This window comes from Dendrobates tinctorius, unplaced genomic scaffold (genome assembly GCF_039654945.1).
Source record: "Dendrobates tinctorius isolate UK_male_01 unplaced genomic scaffold, ASM3965494v1 ptg000269l, whole genome shotgun sequence".
In the NCBI taxonomy this organism is placed as follows: domain Eukaryota; kingdom Metazoa; phylum Chordata; class Amphibia; order Anura; family Dendrobatidae; genus Dendrobates; species Dendrobates tinctorius.
This window is the reverse complement of record NW_027361936.1, coordinates 4,377,249-4,397,042: the sequence shown is the minus strand read 5'-3', so window position 1 is coordinate 4,397,042 and position 19,794 is coordinate 4,377,249. Positions and strand designations below refer to the sequence as shown.

At 47.3% G+C, this 19,794-nt stretch overlaps 1 protein-coding gene across 1 annotated transcript in view; it reads right to left on the bottom strand.

Moving 5' to 3' along the window:
* Positions 1–18,945, bottom strand: part of PAPOLG (poly(A) polymerase gamma) — a 97,743-nt gene extending 78,798 nt beyond the window's left edge. Inside the window, exons 1-7 of the mRNA XM_073559305.1 lie at positions 18,677–18,945; positions 14,671–14,829; positions 13,042–13,108; positions 12,248–12,329; positions 12,049–12,158; positions 9,520–9,573; positions 8,696–8,807 (exon numbers count right to left, since the gene is read on the bottom strand). Coding sequence (XP_073415406.1) covers positions 8,696–8,807; positions 9,520–9,573; positions 12,049–12,158; positions 12,248–12,329; positions 13,042–13,108; positions 14,671–14,829; positions 18,677–18,693 — 601 coding nt within the window. The 5' untranslated portion in view covers positions 18,694–18,945. The remainder of the gene's footprint in view (positions 1–8,695; positions 8,808–9,519; positions 9,574–12,048; positions 12,159–12,247; positions 12,330–13,041; positions 13,109–14,670; positions 14,830–18,676) is intronic.
* Positions 18,946–19,794: the final 849 nt, after the last annotated feature.

Genomic DNA, 19,794 nt, shown 5'->3' with positions numbered 1-19,794 from the left:
GGAGCCGGGCAAAAAGAAGGTAAAACGAGGTCTTCATTCAGGTGGAAAGCAGATACCACCTTAGGAAGGAAGGAAGGCTGAGGCCGCAGTACCACCTTATCCTGGTGAATCACTAAGAAAGGGGGGGGCGACAAGAAAGGGCCGCCAATTCCGAGACACGCCGGATGGAAGTAACGGCCACCGGAAAGGCCACCTTCCAAGAGAGAAAGGATAGAGACCTCCCTGAGAAGTTCAAAGGGGGGACCTTGTAGGGCCTCTAGGACTAGAGTTAGATCCCAAGGATCTACGGGCGCGCGATACGGCGGTGCTGTGTCAGCTGCCCCCTGCAGAAAGGTCTTGACCTGCTGACTAGAAGATAATGACCTCTGGAAAAGCATGGAAAGAGCAGAAACTTGGCCCTTTAGGGAACTAAGGGCAAGTCCAGCGTCCAGGCCCACCTGGAGGAAAGCCAGAATAGAAGGGAGCGAAAAAGACATAGGCGAAATGCAATTGGATTCGCACCACCCAAAATAGGCCTTCCATGTTCTATATTATATTCTGGAAGGAGACGGTTTCCTAGCATGGATCATGGTGTGAATTACTTGGTCTGACAGGCCCAATTTTTTCAGAACCGCGGTCTCAACTGCCACGCCGTCAAATTGAGAGACCGAGAATTGGGGTGGCAGATCGGACCTTGAGACAGTAGATCTGGTCTGTCTGGAAGTCTCCAAGGCGCATCCGCGAGAAGGTTGACGATGTCCGCGAACCAAGCCCGCCTGGGCCAATCCGGCGCGATGAAAATGACTGGCACACCCCTTCTGCCTTGATCTTCTTCAATAGTTTGGGGAGAAGATGAAGGGGAGGAAATAGATAGGGGAGTGCGAACTGTGACCAAGGAATGGTCAGAGCATCGACACCTACCGCGAGAGGATCGCGTGCTCTGGACACGAACCGAGTCACCTTCCTGTTCAGACGGGACGCCATAAGGTCCACGTCCGGGCTTCCCCATCGCCGACAAATTTGATGAAAGACGTCTTGATGCAGGGACCATTCCCCTGCTGCAAGGCCATTGCAGCTGAGAAAGTCGGCGGCCTCATTTTCCACGCCGAGGATGTGTATTGCGGATATCGCTGGAACTGAGGCCTCTGCCCAACGAAGGATCTTGGATACCTCGGCCAAGGCACTCAGAGTCCCTCCCTGGTGGTTGACATATGCCGCCGCCGTGGCATTGTCCGTCTGGATCTGAATTGGCAGACCCCTGAGTTGCCTGTGCCAATGAAGGGCCAGAAGAATTGGCCGTATCTCCAGGACGTTGATCGGGAGGGCTGCCTCTTGCGACGACCAACGCCCTTGGACGGTCAGATGGCGAAACACCGCACCCCAGCCGAGGAGGCTGGCGTCCGTTGTCACCACCTGCCAATGCACCGGAAGAAAAGACCAGCCCTGGGAGATCAGGTGATGTTAGCCACCAATTGAGGGACAGTCTGACTTGAAACGAGAGTCGGATTGGACGATACAGGGAGGACACTGATCTGTTCCACTGCGCCAGAATGGCCTGCTGAAGTGGTCTCGAGTGGAACTGGGCAAAGGGAATCGCTTTCGCCGTTGCTACCATCCTCCCTAAGACTCTCATGGCTGAATGGAGAGAAGTGGGCCGGGGACTCTGAAGCAAGCGAACATCCCGCCGGAGAGTTACTCTCTTCTCTTCGGGAAGGAAAACCTTCGCCTGACGGGTGTCGAAAAGTAGGCCTAGAAACACAAGACGTTGCGTTGGGCTCAGACAGGACTTTTTCCTGTTGATAATCCACCCGAATCGGGAAAGGGTGTCGCAAACGATGGCGAGACTTTTGTGAGCCTGGGGCAGGGATGGAGCTTTGATGAGGATGTCGTCCAGGTATGGGAAGAGCACGAGACCTCTGATCCTTAAAATGGCCATCAGCGCTGCCGTGATTTTCGCAAGAACCCTGGGAGCGGTGGCGAGACCGAACGGTAGAGCGACAAATTGGAAATGCTCCTGATGTATCACGAAGCGCAAGAATTTCTGTTGTCCTTGGATGATGGGAACATGTACATAAGTGTCCTGAATGTCTATGGAGCACAGAAACTCCTGTGCCTCCATGGAAGCGATTACTGAACAAAGGGACTCCATTCTGAAGTGTCGCAGGCTGACCCTTTTGTTTAGTAACTTTAGATCCAGAATGGGCCGAACCGTACCGCCTTTCTTTGGTACTACAAACAGGTTCGAAAAGAAACCCGTGAAGCGCTCTGCTTCTGGAACAGGGATAATCACCCCCGAATCGAGGAGAGAGGCGATGGCGGTATGGAAGTCCAGGATCAGAAAGGGATCTTTTGGGGGTCGGGATTTGAAGAATCGATCCCGAGGACGAGAGACAAATTCTATTTTGTATCCTGAAGATACAATTTCCCTGACCCAAGCGTCTTCCACCGAGGCGAGCCAGACGTCCCTGTAAGCAAGAAGACGGCCGCCCAAGCAGTGGGATGTGCCGGGGTTTTGATGCCAGTCATGCTGAGTTAGACCTGGTGGATCTAACTTGGGAGGAATGGGAGCGCCAGGAAGGAGTGAGCCTAAAGGAAACGCCTTTCCTATCTTGGCACGCTTGTGGCCTCCATTGGTTAGAAGGCGACTCAGCGGTCGCGAAACGACGAAAGGATCGAAATGGCAGAAACTAACGTTTCGGAGGCCGACGAAGCTTGGACTGGGGCAGAAGGGAGCTTGTGCCCCCAGTGGCGTCCTTAATGATCTAGTAACATAGTTTTGAAGGCTGAAGGAAGACCTTATGTCCATCTAGTTCAGCCTATTTTTAGTGCAGCTGTTCTGCATTGTTGATCCTGGGGAAGGCAAAAATCCCACAGAGTAGAAGCCAATTTTCTCCATAGGGAAAAAAATTCCTTCCCCTAAGCTGGGTCAACCATCTACCTATAATATTATGTTATTCGTAACCTTCTATACCGTTACTCACAAGAAAAGCATCCATTCCTTTCTTAAATTCAGTGAGTTGGCCATCACCACTTCCTCAGGAAGAGAATTCCAGAGCCTCACGGCTCTTACCGTGAAGAACCCTCTTCTATGCTGGTGCAGAAATTGTCTTTCCTATAAAACGAAGAGAATGCCCCCTTGTTCTTGTCACAGTCCTTGGTACAAACAGTTCATTGGAGAGATCTCTGTATAGCCCTCTGATATACTTCTACATATATATTAGGTCTCCCCTAAGTCTTCTCTTTTCTAGAGTAAATAGACCTAATTTTGAAAACCTTTCTGGGTATTGTAGTGAACCAACTCCATTTATCATTTTAGTAGCCCGCCTTTGAACCCTTTCAAGTTCAGTAATGTCTTTCTTGAGCACCGGCGTCCAAAATTGCACACAATACTCCAAGTGTGGTCTGACGAGTGATTTGTATAGAGGGAGAATTATGTTTTCATCTCGTGTCCCCAGACCTCTTCTAATGCATCCCATGACCCTATTTGCTTTGGTGGCAGCTGCCTGACACTGGGCACTCCAATTTAGCTTCTTATTGACGAAGAAGCCTAAAGGTACTGTCACACTTAGCGATGTACCTGCGATCCCGACCAGCGATATGACGCGGTCAGGATCGCTGGTACATCGCTAAGTGGTCGCTAGTGAGCTGCCACACAGGCAGATCTCACCAGTGACATCGCAGGGGTCAGGGGTCTCTACTTACCTGTCACACTAGGCGATCCTGCGTCCTCCCGCCCGCATCCACGCTCGTCTCTCCACAGGAAGCCCAGCAGGAAGCTGACGACGAGAAACAGTCCTGGACGTTCTCGCGCGATCAGCGATAACCAGCGGGTAGTAGGCATCAGACATAGCGATATCGCTAGCAATATCGCTATAACGTCACAAGCTATAGCGATATTGCTAGCGATATCGCTTAGTGTGACAGTACCTTAAGTCTTTTTCCATGTCTGATTGCCCCAGCAGTTTCCCATTTAGTAAGTAATTGTAGCATGTTTCTCCTTCCCATGTGCATAACCTTACACTTATCTGTGTTAAACCTCATTTGCCATTTTTCAGCCCAATTCTCCAATTTACTCATCTGTCTGTAGTTGCAAACTGTCCTCCTTTGTGTTAACTACCTTACATAGTTTGTATCATCTGCAAATACTAATATTTTACTGTGTAATCCATCCACTAGATCATTAATATATTAAATAGTAGGTGGCCCAATACAGAACCCTGTGGTACCCCACTAGTAACCCTGGCCCAATCTGAGTATGCGCCATTAATAACCAGTCTTTGTTTTCTATCACTAAGCCAGCTACCTACCCATCTACACACATTTTCCCCTAGCCCAAGCTTTCTTATCTTACTTACCAATCTTTTATGTAGGACAGTGTCAAATGCTTTAGAGAAGTCGAGATAAATGCCATCCAATGATTCTCCTTGGTCCATTTGAGAGCTTACATCCTCATAGAAGCTGATCAGGTTAGTTTGACAGGAGCGATCCTTCATAAATCCATGTTGATATGGAGTTAAACATTTATTAACATTGAGATATTCCATAATGGTATCCCTTAGAAACCCTTCAAAAATTTTACCCACAACAGATGTTAAGCTTACCGGCCTATAGTTTCCAGGTTCCCTTTTCCACCCCTTTTTGAATATTGGTACCACATTTGCTTGCCGCCAATCAAATGGAACAGACCCTGTTTCTATAGTCTTTAAATATAAGGAATAGAGGCCTGTCTATCACATTACTTAACTCCCTTAATACCCGAGGGTGAATGCCATCAGGGCCTGGTGATTTGTCAATTTTAATCTTACTAAGGCGGTTCTGCACTTCTTCCTGGGTTAGGCAGGTAATACTTAATGGGGAGTTTACATTACCACTGGTCTGGTCTAGTCTGTCACCGAAGAGGCGCAAACCCTGAAAGGGTAGTCTGGTGAGGGACTGTTTTGACGATAAGTCCGCCCGCCAGGCCTTAAGCCAAACTGTGTCGAATAGCCACAACATTGCTAGATGCCTGGGCTGCGCAAGACGCAGCATCTAGGGAGGCAGATACCAAATATTCGCCCGCATAGGAAATCGGGTCGGCGAGGTCCACCAGTTGCTCTGGACGAGCCCCGGCCAGAATGCCTTGTTGGAGATCCTTAGCCCAGTTGGTTATGGCCTTAGAAACCCAGGTAGAAGCGAAGGACGGACTTGCGGCCGATGCCACCGCTTCGAAGGCTGATTTCGCAAAAGATTCTATGATTCTGTCATTAGGATCTCCTAGCGACGCTCCCCCAGAGATCGGAAGGACAGTGTTGTTAGATAGTCTGGAAACCGGCGGGTCTACGACAGGAGAAGTTGACCATTCTACGGTGCGCTGCGGCGAGAAAGGGTATAAGACGCCAAGGCGTTTCCCTCTTTGAAAGCGCCTGGTCGGATTCTCTCTTTCCCTAGTCAGAATCTTCTGAAACTCAGAATGAGGAGAGAAGACCTTGGTAGGTGGTTTAGACCGCCTGAACGAAACACCCTGATCTGCGAGTTCCGTGGGCGAGTCCTTGATCTTAAAGGTTTGGTTGATCGCACCAATGAGGCTCTGGACCATATCCCTCATGTCTGCGATTTGGTCCAAGTCCAGCTCCAAAACATCCTCGGAGGGCGCGTCCGAGAAAGTTTCGCCTGGTTCAGGAGAAGAGGATCTGGCCGACCCGGGCTGCTGTGACGGGCTATGGGGCGAGAGACGGAGCGAGAAGACGAATCAGAGTGGTGCCCGTCTGGATCTTTTGCGGCTAATGTTGGTAGGCTCAGCCGGAGCTTCCTGTGGCCTGCTGGGCCCTGCAGAAGTCTGCAGCGGCAACTTATCAAGTACAGAAACCAGGGTCTGAGACACCTTGGTGAGATCTGCCACAGATTGAGAAAGAGAGGAAGCCCACTCTGGAATAGGGGCTCACTCACTTGGGCGAGCCGGGGGGCTCCTGAGCGGTGGGATCAATGGGGTTGCTGCAGTCCTGTCAGAGGGGAGAGGACTAGCCTGATGGAAATTTGCATTTGCAAGCAAAACATGCAAAGTGACTGACCACAGCTGAGGAAGAAGAGGAAGTTGGGGGGTGAGAGCGAAGTGGCTTAGAATTAGACATGGTGAGCTAACCCACTAAGCGGCGCCAGACGGTTAGGGGACCAAGAGCTGAGGAGGGTGTCAGTCTTCAGTGCAGAGCTACTCATGGCACCTGTGAAGCGACTTTCAGCTATTGCTCGGCTCGCTTGGGAACGGCTCCTGTAGACAGGGAAGGCGACTGGCTCTCAGGCTGAAGAAAATGGCGGCTGCCTGGGAGAAGACGCGCTCTGCAGAGAAGATGGGCGGAACAACCGCGCTTGGACGCCCCCCCCTGCAGAAGTAGTGGGTGGCAAATGTGGCCTGAGGAGAAGGTGCGCGGAACAACCGCGTTTCGACGCTCCCCCTGTGAAAGACCCTCTCAGAGCCCATAGGACGGCTGGGGGGAGAGGGCGGAACCATTCGCCGCCCCTAGTCCCCTCAGTGTGGTGGTGGGAGGTACGAGACGGGCAGGAGAAAGCCCGCCCGAGCAAGGGGGCATGGCCTCGCCCAGCACAAGGCCCGAATAGAAGCCGGGGTCTAAATTTGAAGCGGATGCCGCCGGAGGGGCGCAGTGCGGCACGGAGGTAACCCGCCAACCGCACTGTCGCGGCGCTATGAGGGCACGGGGCTGGAGACGCCGCAACATCCGATGCCTAAGCCAGCACTTGCTGACTTAGGACCCCTGGAAGGAAAGATACCACAAATCCAGGTCACTCTGTCGCGGCATTCTGAGAGCCCAGGGTTGTGGACGCTGCAACGTCCGATGTCTGAGCCAGCATTTTCTGCATTAGGACCCATGGAGCTGCGCTGTACCTTACATCCAGTGAGGAAATAAGACGTCCGTACCCTTCAGCGGAAGTCCGTGCCTCCATCTACCGACAGGCTCTGGTGGGCGAGTGGTTGTGAGGCAGAGGCTAGGATCTTTTTAGTTCTTGATCCTGCCGGCTAGACCTATGAGGATACAGGGTGGCAGTACACGCCGTACTCAGTCTCTTTGTGGGAGTACAGATGTGACTGTTCACTCTGTATCCCTACGGAACCTGCAAGGGAACGACGCACACTGAGGTAGGTAGGGGTCTAATGAAAGACCCGTGTCCACCTCCTACTGACACCAAGCTAAACTGACTGACAAATTCAGCACCAGTCGGTGGGGTGTATACTGCGGGGGAGGAGCTAATTTTCTTATGTGCATAGTGTCAGCCTCCTAGTGGCAGCAGCATACAGCCATGGTTCCTGTGTCCCCCAATGAATCGATGGAGAAAAAATGCTAATGTGAAAGTAGCCATAGAAAGACAGCAGTACGAGAAGTAACAGAATAATCACAACACTGGCCCAACCAGCACAAAGGAGGGAGGGTGATGGGTCCTCTAATGAAGGCTCTGAGAAAGATTTTATAGTGAGTGCCCAAAATCTTCTTTTCTCCATCGCTTCACTGGTGAACACAGGAATCCATGGAATGTCTAAAAGCAGTCCCAAGGGTGAGAAGAAAAATACAACCAGAAAATGTAAGAACAGTTAAAACAGATCAGCTGGGACCCAGTATGCAGGTGTAACCTGCTGAAGAGGAGCCAACGTCTTTTAGCTAATGTGAGCTGGATTCCTGTGTCCCCCCATGAAGCAATGAGTGATCATTGAAGACAGCTTTTCCCTATAAAGGAGATGACAGTTGATGCTTTTAAAACTCTATAGATGAGACAGATATTCTGAGAAAGTTCTCCTAAAAAGAGTTACAGTTCTCCATGGAACTTTGAGCACCAACTGTCATCTCCTATCTCAGTAATAAGAAAATTTGATTTCACTTAAGACAATTCTTACCCATGAATGGAGAATGAAAGCTCAGTCCAGGAGGGGAAATAAGCAGATTTCTTTAATAAGATATATTACAAAGTTCTTTTATTTTCACGTGTAATATCGATTTATGGAATAAAAGTTAAAGTGAACCTGTTAGCAGGATTTTGCAAAGTAAACTACAGGCGTTGTCAGGTTGGCAGTGTTAAACTGATTAAAATGATACCTGGGGGTGAATAAATCCATCTTGTAACACCGATTACACAAGAATCACCAGTTTTCAGTTAAGGATATGCAGGTGCTCCAGGACAGGACTGTAGTCAGAGTATTTTCTTCCTGCTCTAAGCAAGAGAAACCAAGGAGAGAGACCTGCCCAAAGGCCGCCCAGAAGCACAAACAGTCTGTCTCTATGATGAGGAACATGTTTGTGCTTCGGGGCGGCCTGTGGGCAGGTCTCTCTTCTTGGTTTCTCTGGCTTAGAGCAGGAAGAAAATACTCTGCCTACAGTCCCATCCTGGAGCACCTGCAGATCATTAACTGAAAACTTGTGGTTCTTGTGTAATCAGTGTTACAAGACAGATTTCTAAACCACAGATACCATTTTAATCAGTTAAACACTGCCAACGTGACAATGCCTGTAGTTTACTAATCAAAATACTGCTGACAGGTTCCTTTTAAGCCGGTTATTCTTCATACATATTAGCCAAAATTATGAAATGCTTTGCTTGAACGTAGATTATAATATATTAATGAAAAAGACTGACATCCATGCTGCCCTCTGCGGAAACACAGAGGCGATAAAGGAATGGTTTAACCGCACATGGGATGATGTGCAAGACACTTCTGGAGCAAGAGCACACTCACCATTTAAGCTTCTTATGCACCTTATGTCTAAGCTCCTCAACCATGAATCATCACGCAAGTCCAAATTATCAGGAATACATTGTAAGGGCAGTCTTGCAAAAACCAAGTCAATCTGTTTAAATGGGAAAAAAAAAATAAAGTAACTTTTTATTGGTTTAAAAGCAATTTACTCAATGATGGCTGCTTAGTTTAACACATGACACAGAGATCCGAAACCTCCCATGACATTCCGTACCTGAAAATACACAACTATTGCTTTAACATTCACTACATACAGAGAGCTGAGGGCTGCAAATAATTTCATTCTTGTCTACCATCTGTAACAGCGGAAAACTATGGATCGAGTCATGATGAGAGCATACATACATGGTAGAAATAATGACTCACCAAGTAACTGTAGCCCTGTCTAATTAAAGGGGTTGTCCGGTCTTAAATTACATGTCCGCAGTCACTGACTGCTTGGGAATCCTCACATCGCGCGCATGAGACCACAAGTATGCCATATGCATACTACAGGTCACATTCTGACTAGATGGGCAGTGCCTCGCTCAATGAAAATGTATTTAGCGAGGCCAGAAACAGTCTAGTCGGGATGTGCCCAGGAGTATGCATATATCACATACTTGTGGTCACATAACGGTCATTCACGATGCTGGCACCAGAGAATCTATACAGTGGGCAGTGCGCGCAATGTGAGGATTCACAGGTCTGCAGTCCCATGGAGTGGCTGCAGACTTGTAGCTTAAGACCAGGAAACTTCTTTAAGTATTTCATGTTGATACAATGCCAAACCCATACCAGTGTGGGCATTTACACAGACTTACCTCAATATTAAGGAACTCCAACTTTATGACAGGAACAAAAGCATCCTCGACAGCCTAACAAGACAAACAAGAATAAAGCAAAACTTCTTCTGTACAGTATATTAACCCCCTTCGCCCCCAACATATTGCACTTCATGATAGTGGCAAAGTTTCTTCATTATAACTTGCGTTAGGGGGGAATGAAATTTGGCCACAAAGTTGCAATTTTCAAACTTTTATTCCCCTTAAATCAGAAATATGTCACAAAATAGTTAATAAATAACATTTCCCACATGTCTACTGTACATCAGCACAATTTTTTAAACAATTTTTTTTTTTGTTAGGAGGTTAGAAGGGTTATAAGTTGACCAGCGATTTCTCATTTTTCAAACAAAATTTACAAAACCATATTTTTTTTTTTTTATGACTGAGGGACTACATGACAGAAAATAGACAAAAGTGACACCATTCTAAAAACTGCACCCTTCAAGGTGCTCAAAAACATTCAAGAAGTCTATTAACCCTTCAGGAGGGTCACAGGAATTTTTTTTTTTTTACAAAAATTTTACTTTAGACCGTTATACTTTAATTTTCACAATGGTAACAGGAAAAAATGGACCACAAAGTGTGTGTGTGTGTGTGTGTGTGTGTGTGTGTGTGTGTGTGTGTGTGTGTGTGTGTGTGTGTGTGGGGGGGAAGTATTGTTTGGACGCACGGCAGGGCCCAGAAAGGAAGGCGTGACGTTTTGGAACGCTCACTTTGATGGAATGGTCTGTGGAAGTCATGTCACGTTGGACAGCCCCGTGCCTAAACAGTGGAAAACCCACACAAGTGACCCCATTTTGGAAACAGCAGGAAAAATTGAATACCCCATGTGTCGTCAAAAACTACTTTTGAGGCACAGTGCAAAGCTCAGAAAGGAGTTCAGATATTGCTGGATCGGTTTGAGGATGCCATGACACTTTGGCAGAGTACCTGAGGTGCCATAACACCAGAACACCCCCCCATAAGTGACCCCATTTTACAAACTTCACCTCTCAATGAATTCATTTAGGGGTGCAGTGATCCTTTTCACAAATTTTATACCATTGGGCAGTGAAGAAAACAATTTCATTTTTGCCACCAAAATTTAGTTTTAGCCACAGATTTTACATTTTCACACAGGGAAATGGGTACAAATAGCACTAAAATTTGTCACACAATTTCTGCTGAATGTAGAAATACCCCATATGTGGCAATACAGTACTGCTTAGTCACACGGTGAGATTCGGGAGGGACGGAGCATTATTTTCCTCCTGGAGCATAGATTTTCCAATAATAGTATGTGGACTCCAAATACAGAGCCCCCAAGTGCTAGAAAAACAGAATCCACTCTCAAATGACCGCATTTTGGAAATTACACCCCTCTGGGAATTCATCTACAGGTGTAGTGACGATTTTGACTCCATGGGTGTTTTCCCAGAAACAAGCAGTAGTGGATGTTTTTGAGTGAAAATTGCTAACTGCTATTATAGTGACCAGTACATGGTAGTGACACAGCTCATGGCACCTGTAGATTAGGCGGGCTCTCATCGCTACAGGAATGCCAAACATGTGGACGCTAACTACGGTTTAGGCACACTGGGGCTCAGAAGAGTGGTGGGCATTTGGATCTGAGAGTGCTGAGGCTTTTTTTTTGTGTGGGGGGGGGGGTCCATAGCGCTTTTCCAGATCCCGTAGTGTGGAAGCCCCCTATATTTCCATTAACAGATGACAGATCTGAGTGGGGACTGGCTTTTTTTGTGGACTGATTCATTTATCCTGTGCTCTACACTAAGCACTTGTATAGGGGTTTTCATCTAAATCTCCAAGTCACGTGATTCAGATGAAACCCCCGAGGGATCCATTCACTATAATGAGGCAGTTACTCTGGACTTTGCCTGGCCTCTGTTTAGTGGTGTCCTTTTTTCAGAGGTGCACAGAACTGTGGCCGACGGCACTTTTATGCACGCCTAAAAAGACGGACATCGCCAGATCATAGGCCAGACAGCATCCACAGTGCGCAGATGGTGATCTCGGCACCAAGATCCCAGGAGATGAGATCTCAGCATTGATAGGAAACCATGCAACTGCAGGGGCTCTGGCCTTTCACAAAATGTCGGCAGACCCCTGCAGCAGCGCGCCTCACATCCCCTCATCCCAGCCTGCAGCGACTATCAGCGCTGCACTGACAGACAAATGTGTTAGATCATGCACAGATTATGATTAGCAACTTTGCCAGCTCTGGTGACCCGTATGTCGTCATGACACCATCAAGTCGCCATGGCAACTATTAGGCTTCCTCCCTCTGCCTGCTCGCTAAATGCGGTGATCGATATCGGGTTAAAGTGCCAGTAGTGGTGTTGGCACAGAATTTCGGGTGTCAGCTGACATCAGGTATATACACACACACACACACACACACACACACACACACACACACACACACACTGCATTGGCTGGGAAGCCCTTCCCGGCCATGACATGTATATATACTGAAAATGTCGAAAACAACTGTCTGGAACAACTTACTCGAACGTTTCTTATTACATCCTGAAGTTTCAACTTGTCAACAAATGACTGAAAGAAATCTGAACGCTCAACATGTCTGGGGGCAACGCAAAGGGCATCGATATCAGCACCTGAAACAGGAGGAAGAAGAAAAACATCAGTTTTCTATGACCACTCCAACCACAGAATAACCAGAGAGTGACAAGAAACGGTGACAAACCTTTAGTGTGGACGCCGAGTCGATAGGAACCAAAGGTGAAGACTTTCCCCCCCGTTACACATATTGTAGTAGGTGGAAGAGACTGCAACAGAAACAGTGATGCAGATTCTCATCACAAATGGTGCAGAGGATGAGAAGGTACATAAAAGCGACTTAGCACACTGGCATTTTCTTGCCATTTAATATTAGTGCTCTTAACACAAATCTTCTCTATGAAAAGCTGAAACCTCTAGATCTACTGCTATACACCTAGTGCTGTCATCCAGGGTTCCTTGGCATATTCTGAATGTGAAGAGGCAGGGGAGCTACTAGCGGCTACTTCTAGCAGCAGTGTATATCCTCAGAAGCAAAGGATCAGGCACATGAACATGCCCATCTCCACCCCAGTCCCCGACACATGCTGGAGGGAAAAGTATGGACACTCCATATATCAGATGCACTAATCATGGTATGGTTATTGCCACCAGTACTTATTACCGTCCAATGCATACACATGATCACAATATGATCAGTGGTGGTCAGCTGGCATCACCAGGGAGCTCCATGAATGGAGCATAGTTCACATACTCGCCACAACTTTATTTACTGAACACGGGTGTGGCTGTAACTCATGCACATGACAACTCCCATAGAAGTGAATGTAGCAGAGTTCACACATGGGGACACTACCGTTGCATTGACATGAGAGTCCTGATCTCATGATCAATGGAGTCCCAATGGTCAGACCCCACTATCAGGTTTGTTTTCAATCGAGAATCAGTCTCCTGAGATTTGCCTGCCTGTGTCATGCTTACCTTAAATTCCCCAATGTCAGCAATCCATTCTTTGACTAAATTGTTTAGTTTCCCCAAAACAAACATCCTAGAAATAAAGGAGATCAAATTATAGAAGCAAAAATGGCAACTTAGAAGGGTAATTCCCCAAAATAGTTTGTAACAGGTAGCGGCTTTGAATGGCATCATATGATGGCTAGTAAATCTAATCACTGGACTACGGGGCTGTGCCGATGCTGTGGGGCTCAGACAGAAAAGCAAACACATCAGTGGCCCTTACTATATAAGCTGATGCGCATGGCTGTATGACAGCAACCTCTGCATTATACAAAGCCATACTATTGCATCACAGAATTCTAAGGAGCCCGAATATACATTTTTACATACATTTCATACACAGCACCATCAGGCAGCATATAATAACGTCACCAAGGAACGTAGTCTGACACTTATGATGTCTAAGGGCTCGTGCACACGACGGATTTTATCAGATGAGTGCCATCTGGAGTTTACAGGGATGGCACGCGTACCCATGATAATCTATAGGGCTGTGCACAAGTGATTTTTTCCTTGGACTGAGTGCTCAGGGGACAAAAAAAAAAAAAAAAAATAGATAAATCTGAGACATATCCAATTTTAATCCGAGTGTTGGACCAAAATTGTCAATGCAAGTCTATGGGTCCCTGAAAAACATTGAACCGCATTCTGATGACATCTGAGTGCAGGCCAACTTTCACGGATTGACAGAATGGAGAAACCTTTTTTTTTTTCTCTCCGCATCCTTGAAAAACTGACACCACTCTGATCAGAATAAATCGGACTGTTTTTCTCAGATGGAGAGAAAATGGTTGAGTGCACCTACCCTATTAGTGATAAGGAGCTGCCAAGAGGCTCGCTAACAGCTTCATGAAGTGGTTCAGTGAACTTTTTAATATGTGTTCATCATATTGGTACTGAGCTGCCATCCTCCAACCCAAAATGAAGATGGTTTCTTGCATACCAATATGCAGCAGACATAAAAACGATTTCAAAGTGTGAAGAGCTGTCACAAGTGTCATTAGCCCTTGTACTGCAGTCTCCAGTAATAGATATAACAGGGAGGTATGTATGTGAGGAGTCAGGGGTTCTGGAACCACCACCGTGACCTGATGATCAGACGTACCACCTCCATGGTGGAGACCTGCAGCACAGATGTCTACTCACTCACTAGTCTCCTGATCACAATGAATGTATTGCTGGATTCTCCGTAGCAGATACAAATAAAACACACTTTCGGTGGACTGTTCCTCTAAATTTTGTATGCAGACATTTACATACGCCCCAATAGCACAGACTTTGTAAAGACATAATCTGTGCAGTGTCATATGAAAAGTAACAAAATTCATGGTATAAATCATCTTGCAGCATTTCTAACTCTTGCCAGAGAATGTAATCTAAAGTCTTGGAGGCCACGCTAGCCACCTTCAGACACCAGAACTGAAGCAGCTCAGGGTCATTGGCTAGTATAAGTATGAACCCTCATTACTTCAGAAAGCTTCGCAGCTAAAAAGCCAATTCAGTATTAGTCTCACCATTCTCAGGACTGGTGGGATCCCAGAACTCAGACTCCAATTTTAACCATAAAGTGATGCCATATACAAGATAACCAACCTGTGGCGGAGCTCGCTGTCATCTTCAAAAACTCCAAAAGGTCTCATGGCTTCAATCAGCTTTTGGGTGTAGAGGTAATCGATGTCTTTGGGACCAGTCCAACTAATTGGGGAGGTAATGCCAAAGTGTTTTTGAGGCAGGACCTCCACGTGGCCATTTCTGACAAAAGCAAGAGTAGAAATATAAAGAGTGTAGAACTGTAAGGTGCAATGTCTAGAATCATTCACACACCACAAACCAAAAGATATGGCAGTATGAGCAGGCGGAAAGGTTAGCTATAATTTATTTATATAATTGCCTTGCAATGTTTTCATTTCCTGTTCTGTCCAGATGTCACCGTAACCCAGAATTCCAAGCGGAGGAAGTTCACAGACCGCCATATTGGGACACCCAAGTGATGGGTGTCTCAATATGGAAACTGCTGCTGGTACCAACCTATTGCACGGTACCACCAGCGGAACACTGTCGCACTGCGTGAAATCTGAACAGGCGCAGTGAATCATTCGGCTGATCCTGGCGGCAGAAGCTTAACTTGTCTACAGGCAGAGGACGCCGGTCACATTAAAGGGGTTTTCCCACAAACAAAAGTTGATTTTAAAAATTGTCAGTGTCTGACAGTGTACGGAGCATACCACATCTCCTGGGCAGGGGAGGAAGCAAAAGACAATACTGACATTACAGCAGAGGATTCATTTTGTGAGGTAAAATATTTCACAGATTGTTTTTAAACAATATTTTACCTCACAAAATGTATCCTCTGTGATCTCCTGCTGTAATGTCTGTATTGTATTTTGCTTCCTCCCCTGCCCAGGAGCTGTGGTATGTTCTGTACACGGTCAGACACAGGGGTGAGAGAGACAGAGCACAGGGGGCGACAGCTGAAACGGGACAGCACATCAGGGGAGAACACAGCACAGGAAGGAGAGAGACAGCAGACAAGCGGGATAGCACATGGGATATACAGGTCAAAGAAGAGAGCACAGACGGGAGAAGTCAGCACATGGGGAAAAAGAGAGTGGATAGGTGGGGGAGCACGGGGGGGGGGGGGGGGGGGAGAGATTCTCAACGCTGCAAAGCCTGCCCCCATCGTGACATTACCGCCCTCCTGATGCGATAGCTTCCATCTAGTTTACTATAAAAATCAATTGACTTTACACCTACGGTAAAGTACGGTGATTAGGACATTGGAAAACGGGTGAAGATTAAAAAAAAAAGGAAAATATGCAACTTTTTGATGACGCCATTTCAGTGTCCCAATCTAAAATGTGATTGAAAGTAAAACAGAAGTCGCAATTAAAAATCTGCTGCCATTTTGTGCCTACAACTTTTACGAGTCCCTCATGGCCACAGACCACAAATCTGGGCCATCTTCCTACTCTGCTACAGACGGAAAGAAAAGTGTGACACGACTATGGTTAAGAACATATGACCAGACACATTGGTGTGCCGAGGAGGTGCAGACATAAACGGACCCCACATAAGAATATTCAACTTTCAACAGCAGATTTAGCACCAATGCTCCCGTAGGCCTCCCGGTGCACAGATCAGCCGTTATCAAGGAGGATGGACCTCCATCGATCATCGGGTGATCTCCAGTGGCGGACAGAAAGAAAAGGATCTCTGTGCAAAAACAGTATATAGGCCACCTGCAGTCCAACAGTTTTACCTATGACAGAAGCTGATGCAGCTAGATTTGGCCCCCAGAGCAGCTGCAGTTTGCACCAGTGATACGTCCACCCCTGGTGATCACAAACTACTGATAAACCATCACTTTATGAACTGAGAAATACAACACAACACGGATTCTGGGAGAAGAAACCTGCGACATTCTTCGATGGAGGCACGACTGCACACTGCGGTTCTGCAGTATGAAGCTTCCTGTAACAACGGGAAAAGTAGCAGCTTCAAAGCTCATTCACGTCAACTGGAGCATGAGGCCTACATGTACAGCTCAGGAGGGCTTTTTTTTTTTTTTTCGGAAGCAAGGCCTAAGTACGGGGGGCACACAAGTACTGCCGCAGTAATAGAAGCTTTAAAATAGATCCTTCTGCCACGTAAGCACAGTGTATATATAGCTCCTGGGGTCAATGCACTGCAGCTTGGCTGCATAGACCGGCTGCACACACGGACCACGCTGCCCTATAACAGCCATGGATTAGACTCATCCACACTACTGGTGTCATTACAGTATTAGGAAATCAAGTGAGACAGATCCCACCAGTGGGGCCTGAGGCCTTATACAGGGGATAAGGTCTGGTCCCAGTTTGCTGACAGTGGCTATGATAGGGATGAGCAGTGCTGGAGGCTGCTGCATTCTTCCAAAGTCACAGTCTGCGCCACCGTCTGGTTGGAGAATCTGCTACATATTCAGTTTTTGAATTGACCAAATCTCACACAATGTAAAAGAAAAATTCTAGCGTATGGCATATCATTTTTGTCTTCTTAAAGGGGTTGTCCACTACTCAGACATCCGTTTCAATCAGAACGTATGCCCCCAGAAAGTTGTGAATGGCCACTCACTTCCTCTTGATGTCAGATTTGTCTGAAGGACTGGAGAGGGAAGGAGGGGACGGCGCTAATTGGCCACAGGGATTGCTCAACATCACAATGTCACGTAATCCCTAGGGAAGACAGTGCCGACACCAGAGCTGGAGGATGTTAGATTATACTGGGGGCAAACAAGCTGATGAGGAAGACAGGGTTGTCGGGGAAGTGGGCAACCCCTTTAAAAAGGAGTTTCCTAAGAATGCAAAAACACTACAAACTTCACTCACCCTCCGCAGATCCAGCGCTGCTCTAAGTTTAGTGTACCGACTGCAGAGCTAATTACTGAGCCCAGCGATTGACCGCAGTGGTCACATGGACGGTAGTCAGTCACCGCTGCAGTCTGTCCACCTAATGGAGGGAGTGAAGCTTATATTATTTTTACCATGGGCAAAACAAGGAGTAATAAAAATTAACTCTGGACCCCCCCCCTCACTTTACCAAGCGGTATATAGAAGGGCCAGAAATGACGGTTTCTCCATACAAGAAACCGGTGAATATGGGCATCTCCACGGCAGTGACGTCACTCCATGTCTCCCCCCCTCCATTTCTTGCAGGTGCTGGAGGCTTTATACAGATCAGCAATCTGCAGCCCTGTCTCCAGGGCTGTGGAGTCGGAGTCGTGGAGTCGGAGCTCATTTTGGTGGAGTCGGAGTCGGAGTCGGTATAAAATGGACCGACTCCTAAAATATATAATAAATTGGGTACAGTAATTCAATGCAGGATGTGCTGAATATTTTTTCATAGGAGTTTGGGAAAGTTATGAAATGTCCTATAAATGGCTGTTCTATTCCTGATCTAAGGCTACATTCACACACAGCGTTTTTCCTGTGTTTTTTGAGGATACGTTTTTCAGCTGCAAAAGCTGATCATCTTTTTAAAAAACTGCATCACCTGAAAGGTTTTTGAGCTCATAGATAATGTTTTCAATAGCAAAAGCAGATTAGAAATCTGCTCTATCTATCCATTTATCCATATCTGTCTATCCATATCGTATCTGTACCAAAAAGAATGAAAACCGGGTAGTACACCAATATATATTCTGTTCTATCTAAATATCTTGATTATTGGATCATAAAAATGATTAAATGTCTGAGGTTCACATTGTACTACAATAAATTTTTCACTTAAATATAAGCAATATGTGTGGGAGTCGGAGTCGTGGAGTCGGAGTAAGGGAAATTGAGGAGTCGGAGTCGCAGGTTTGGCTTACCGACTCCACAGCCCTGCCTGTCTCTGTTGTGAGACTACAACTCCCAGCTTGCTCTTAGGAGCCTCCAAATGTTAAGGCATGCTGGGAGTTGTGATGCCACCCGATTGCGGGTCGATGGATATTCCCACGCACGTGGTGGGGACTCCTCCACCCCGCTCAGATCATTAATAAAGAGCGACCAGCATCCATGACGTCACACAACGTCACACCGTACAGCCATAGACAGGAACCGGCTTCTCATAAACTTACGTGTACATCTCTCTCATGGCTCCCAATTCAGGCCGAGTCCTGGCGGAAATCAATAAGAAGAGGCAGCCGAGTCGTTCTCCAACCCCCCCGAGGAAAAAAAAATTCTAAATGTCCAGGCTACCATCCAATACGCCGGCAGCACGCCCGCCGATCTTTATTTATAACTGCACAAAGCGCTCAACATGGCGGCCAGCGCCCGCACTCTGCCCGGCTGCTCCCAGAACCTCCCGGCATGCACAGCGCGCAGTGATAGAGACGTGAGCACTGAGCAAGCAGCGCTCTCCGCTTATGGCGACCTCTGGCGGCACCAGGAAGCTACTCCACCTAATAGTGGGGCTGGGGGAGCTGCTGCTTGGACACAGGGAAATGTCTGCCGGGGCCGAGAGACATAGTGCAGACAGGGGCGGAGGTGTCATTAGTGCAGCCCTCCCCACAGGGGCCCAAGAGCCAAGGGGCCTATGAGCTAAGGTGGTGGAGGACCTACAAAGAATCAAGCAGCTTCTCCCTGACAGAAAGATTGGGTTAAGTGGCCCATATAGATAGTGTTCTTGCACAGGGGCCTTACCTGGCTCTCCGCAGCTATGAAGGACGTTTATCACTTCTGGCAGGAGGCCGCATTGCAGTTGTTCGACGCAAATGTATCAATGTGTCTCACAAAAATGAAGGAAGCGTGTCCCCCTGGCACATAAAGGGTCAACACGGTGCGGGCTCAGGAGCTGAGCAGTCTCATACCTGGGACCTTCCATGTGCTGTGGAGCCAGCAGCTGCCCATAGGGCAGTGTGCACACCAGCAAATAGAAAATCATCGTATTTGTAAACCGGGCGATTTTCCATGTCATCAGAATGGCTGCAGTTACACTTTTCACTGATACACACCATTGTGTATCAGTAAACATCACTTGCGTTATAGTTGCTCTGTATGACCCATAGACTTGAATGGGTGATTCTCATCCAGAATATGGAATCACGTGTTAGGCACCAGGATTCTCCCTCTGCACAGGAGGAATCCCAAGCCCTGTCATCTCCTGCAGTCTCCCATCTAGTCTCAACCATAGTGGAGCCTGCTCAACAGAGACATCAGTCTCAGCCTCGAGCTGTGTGTTTGCTTGTTGCTGCTT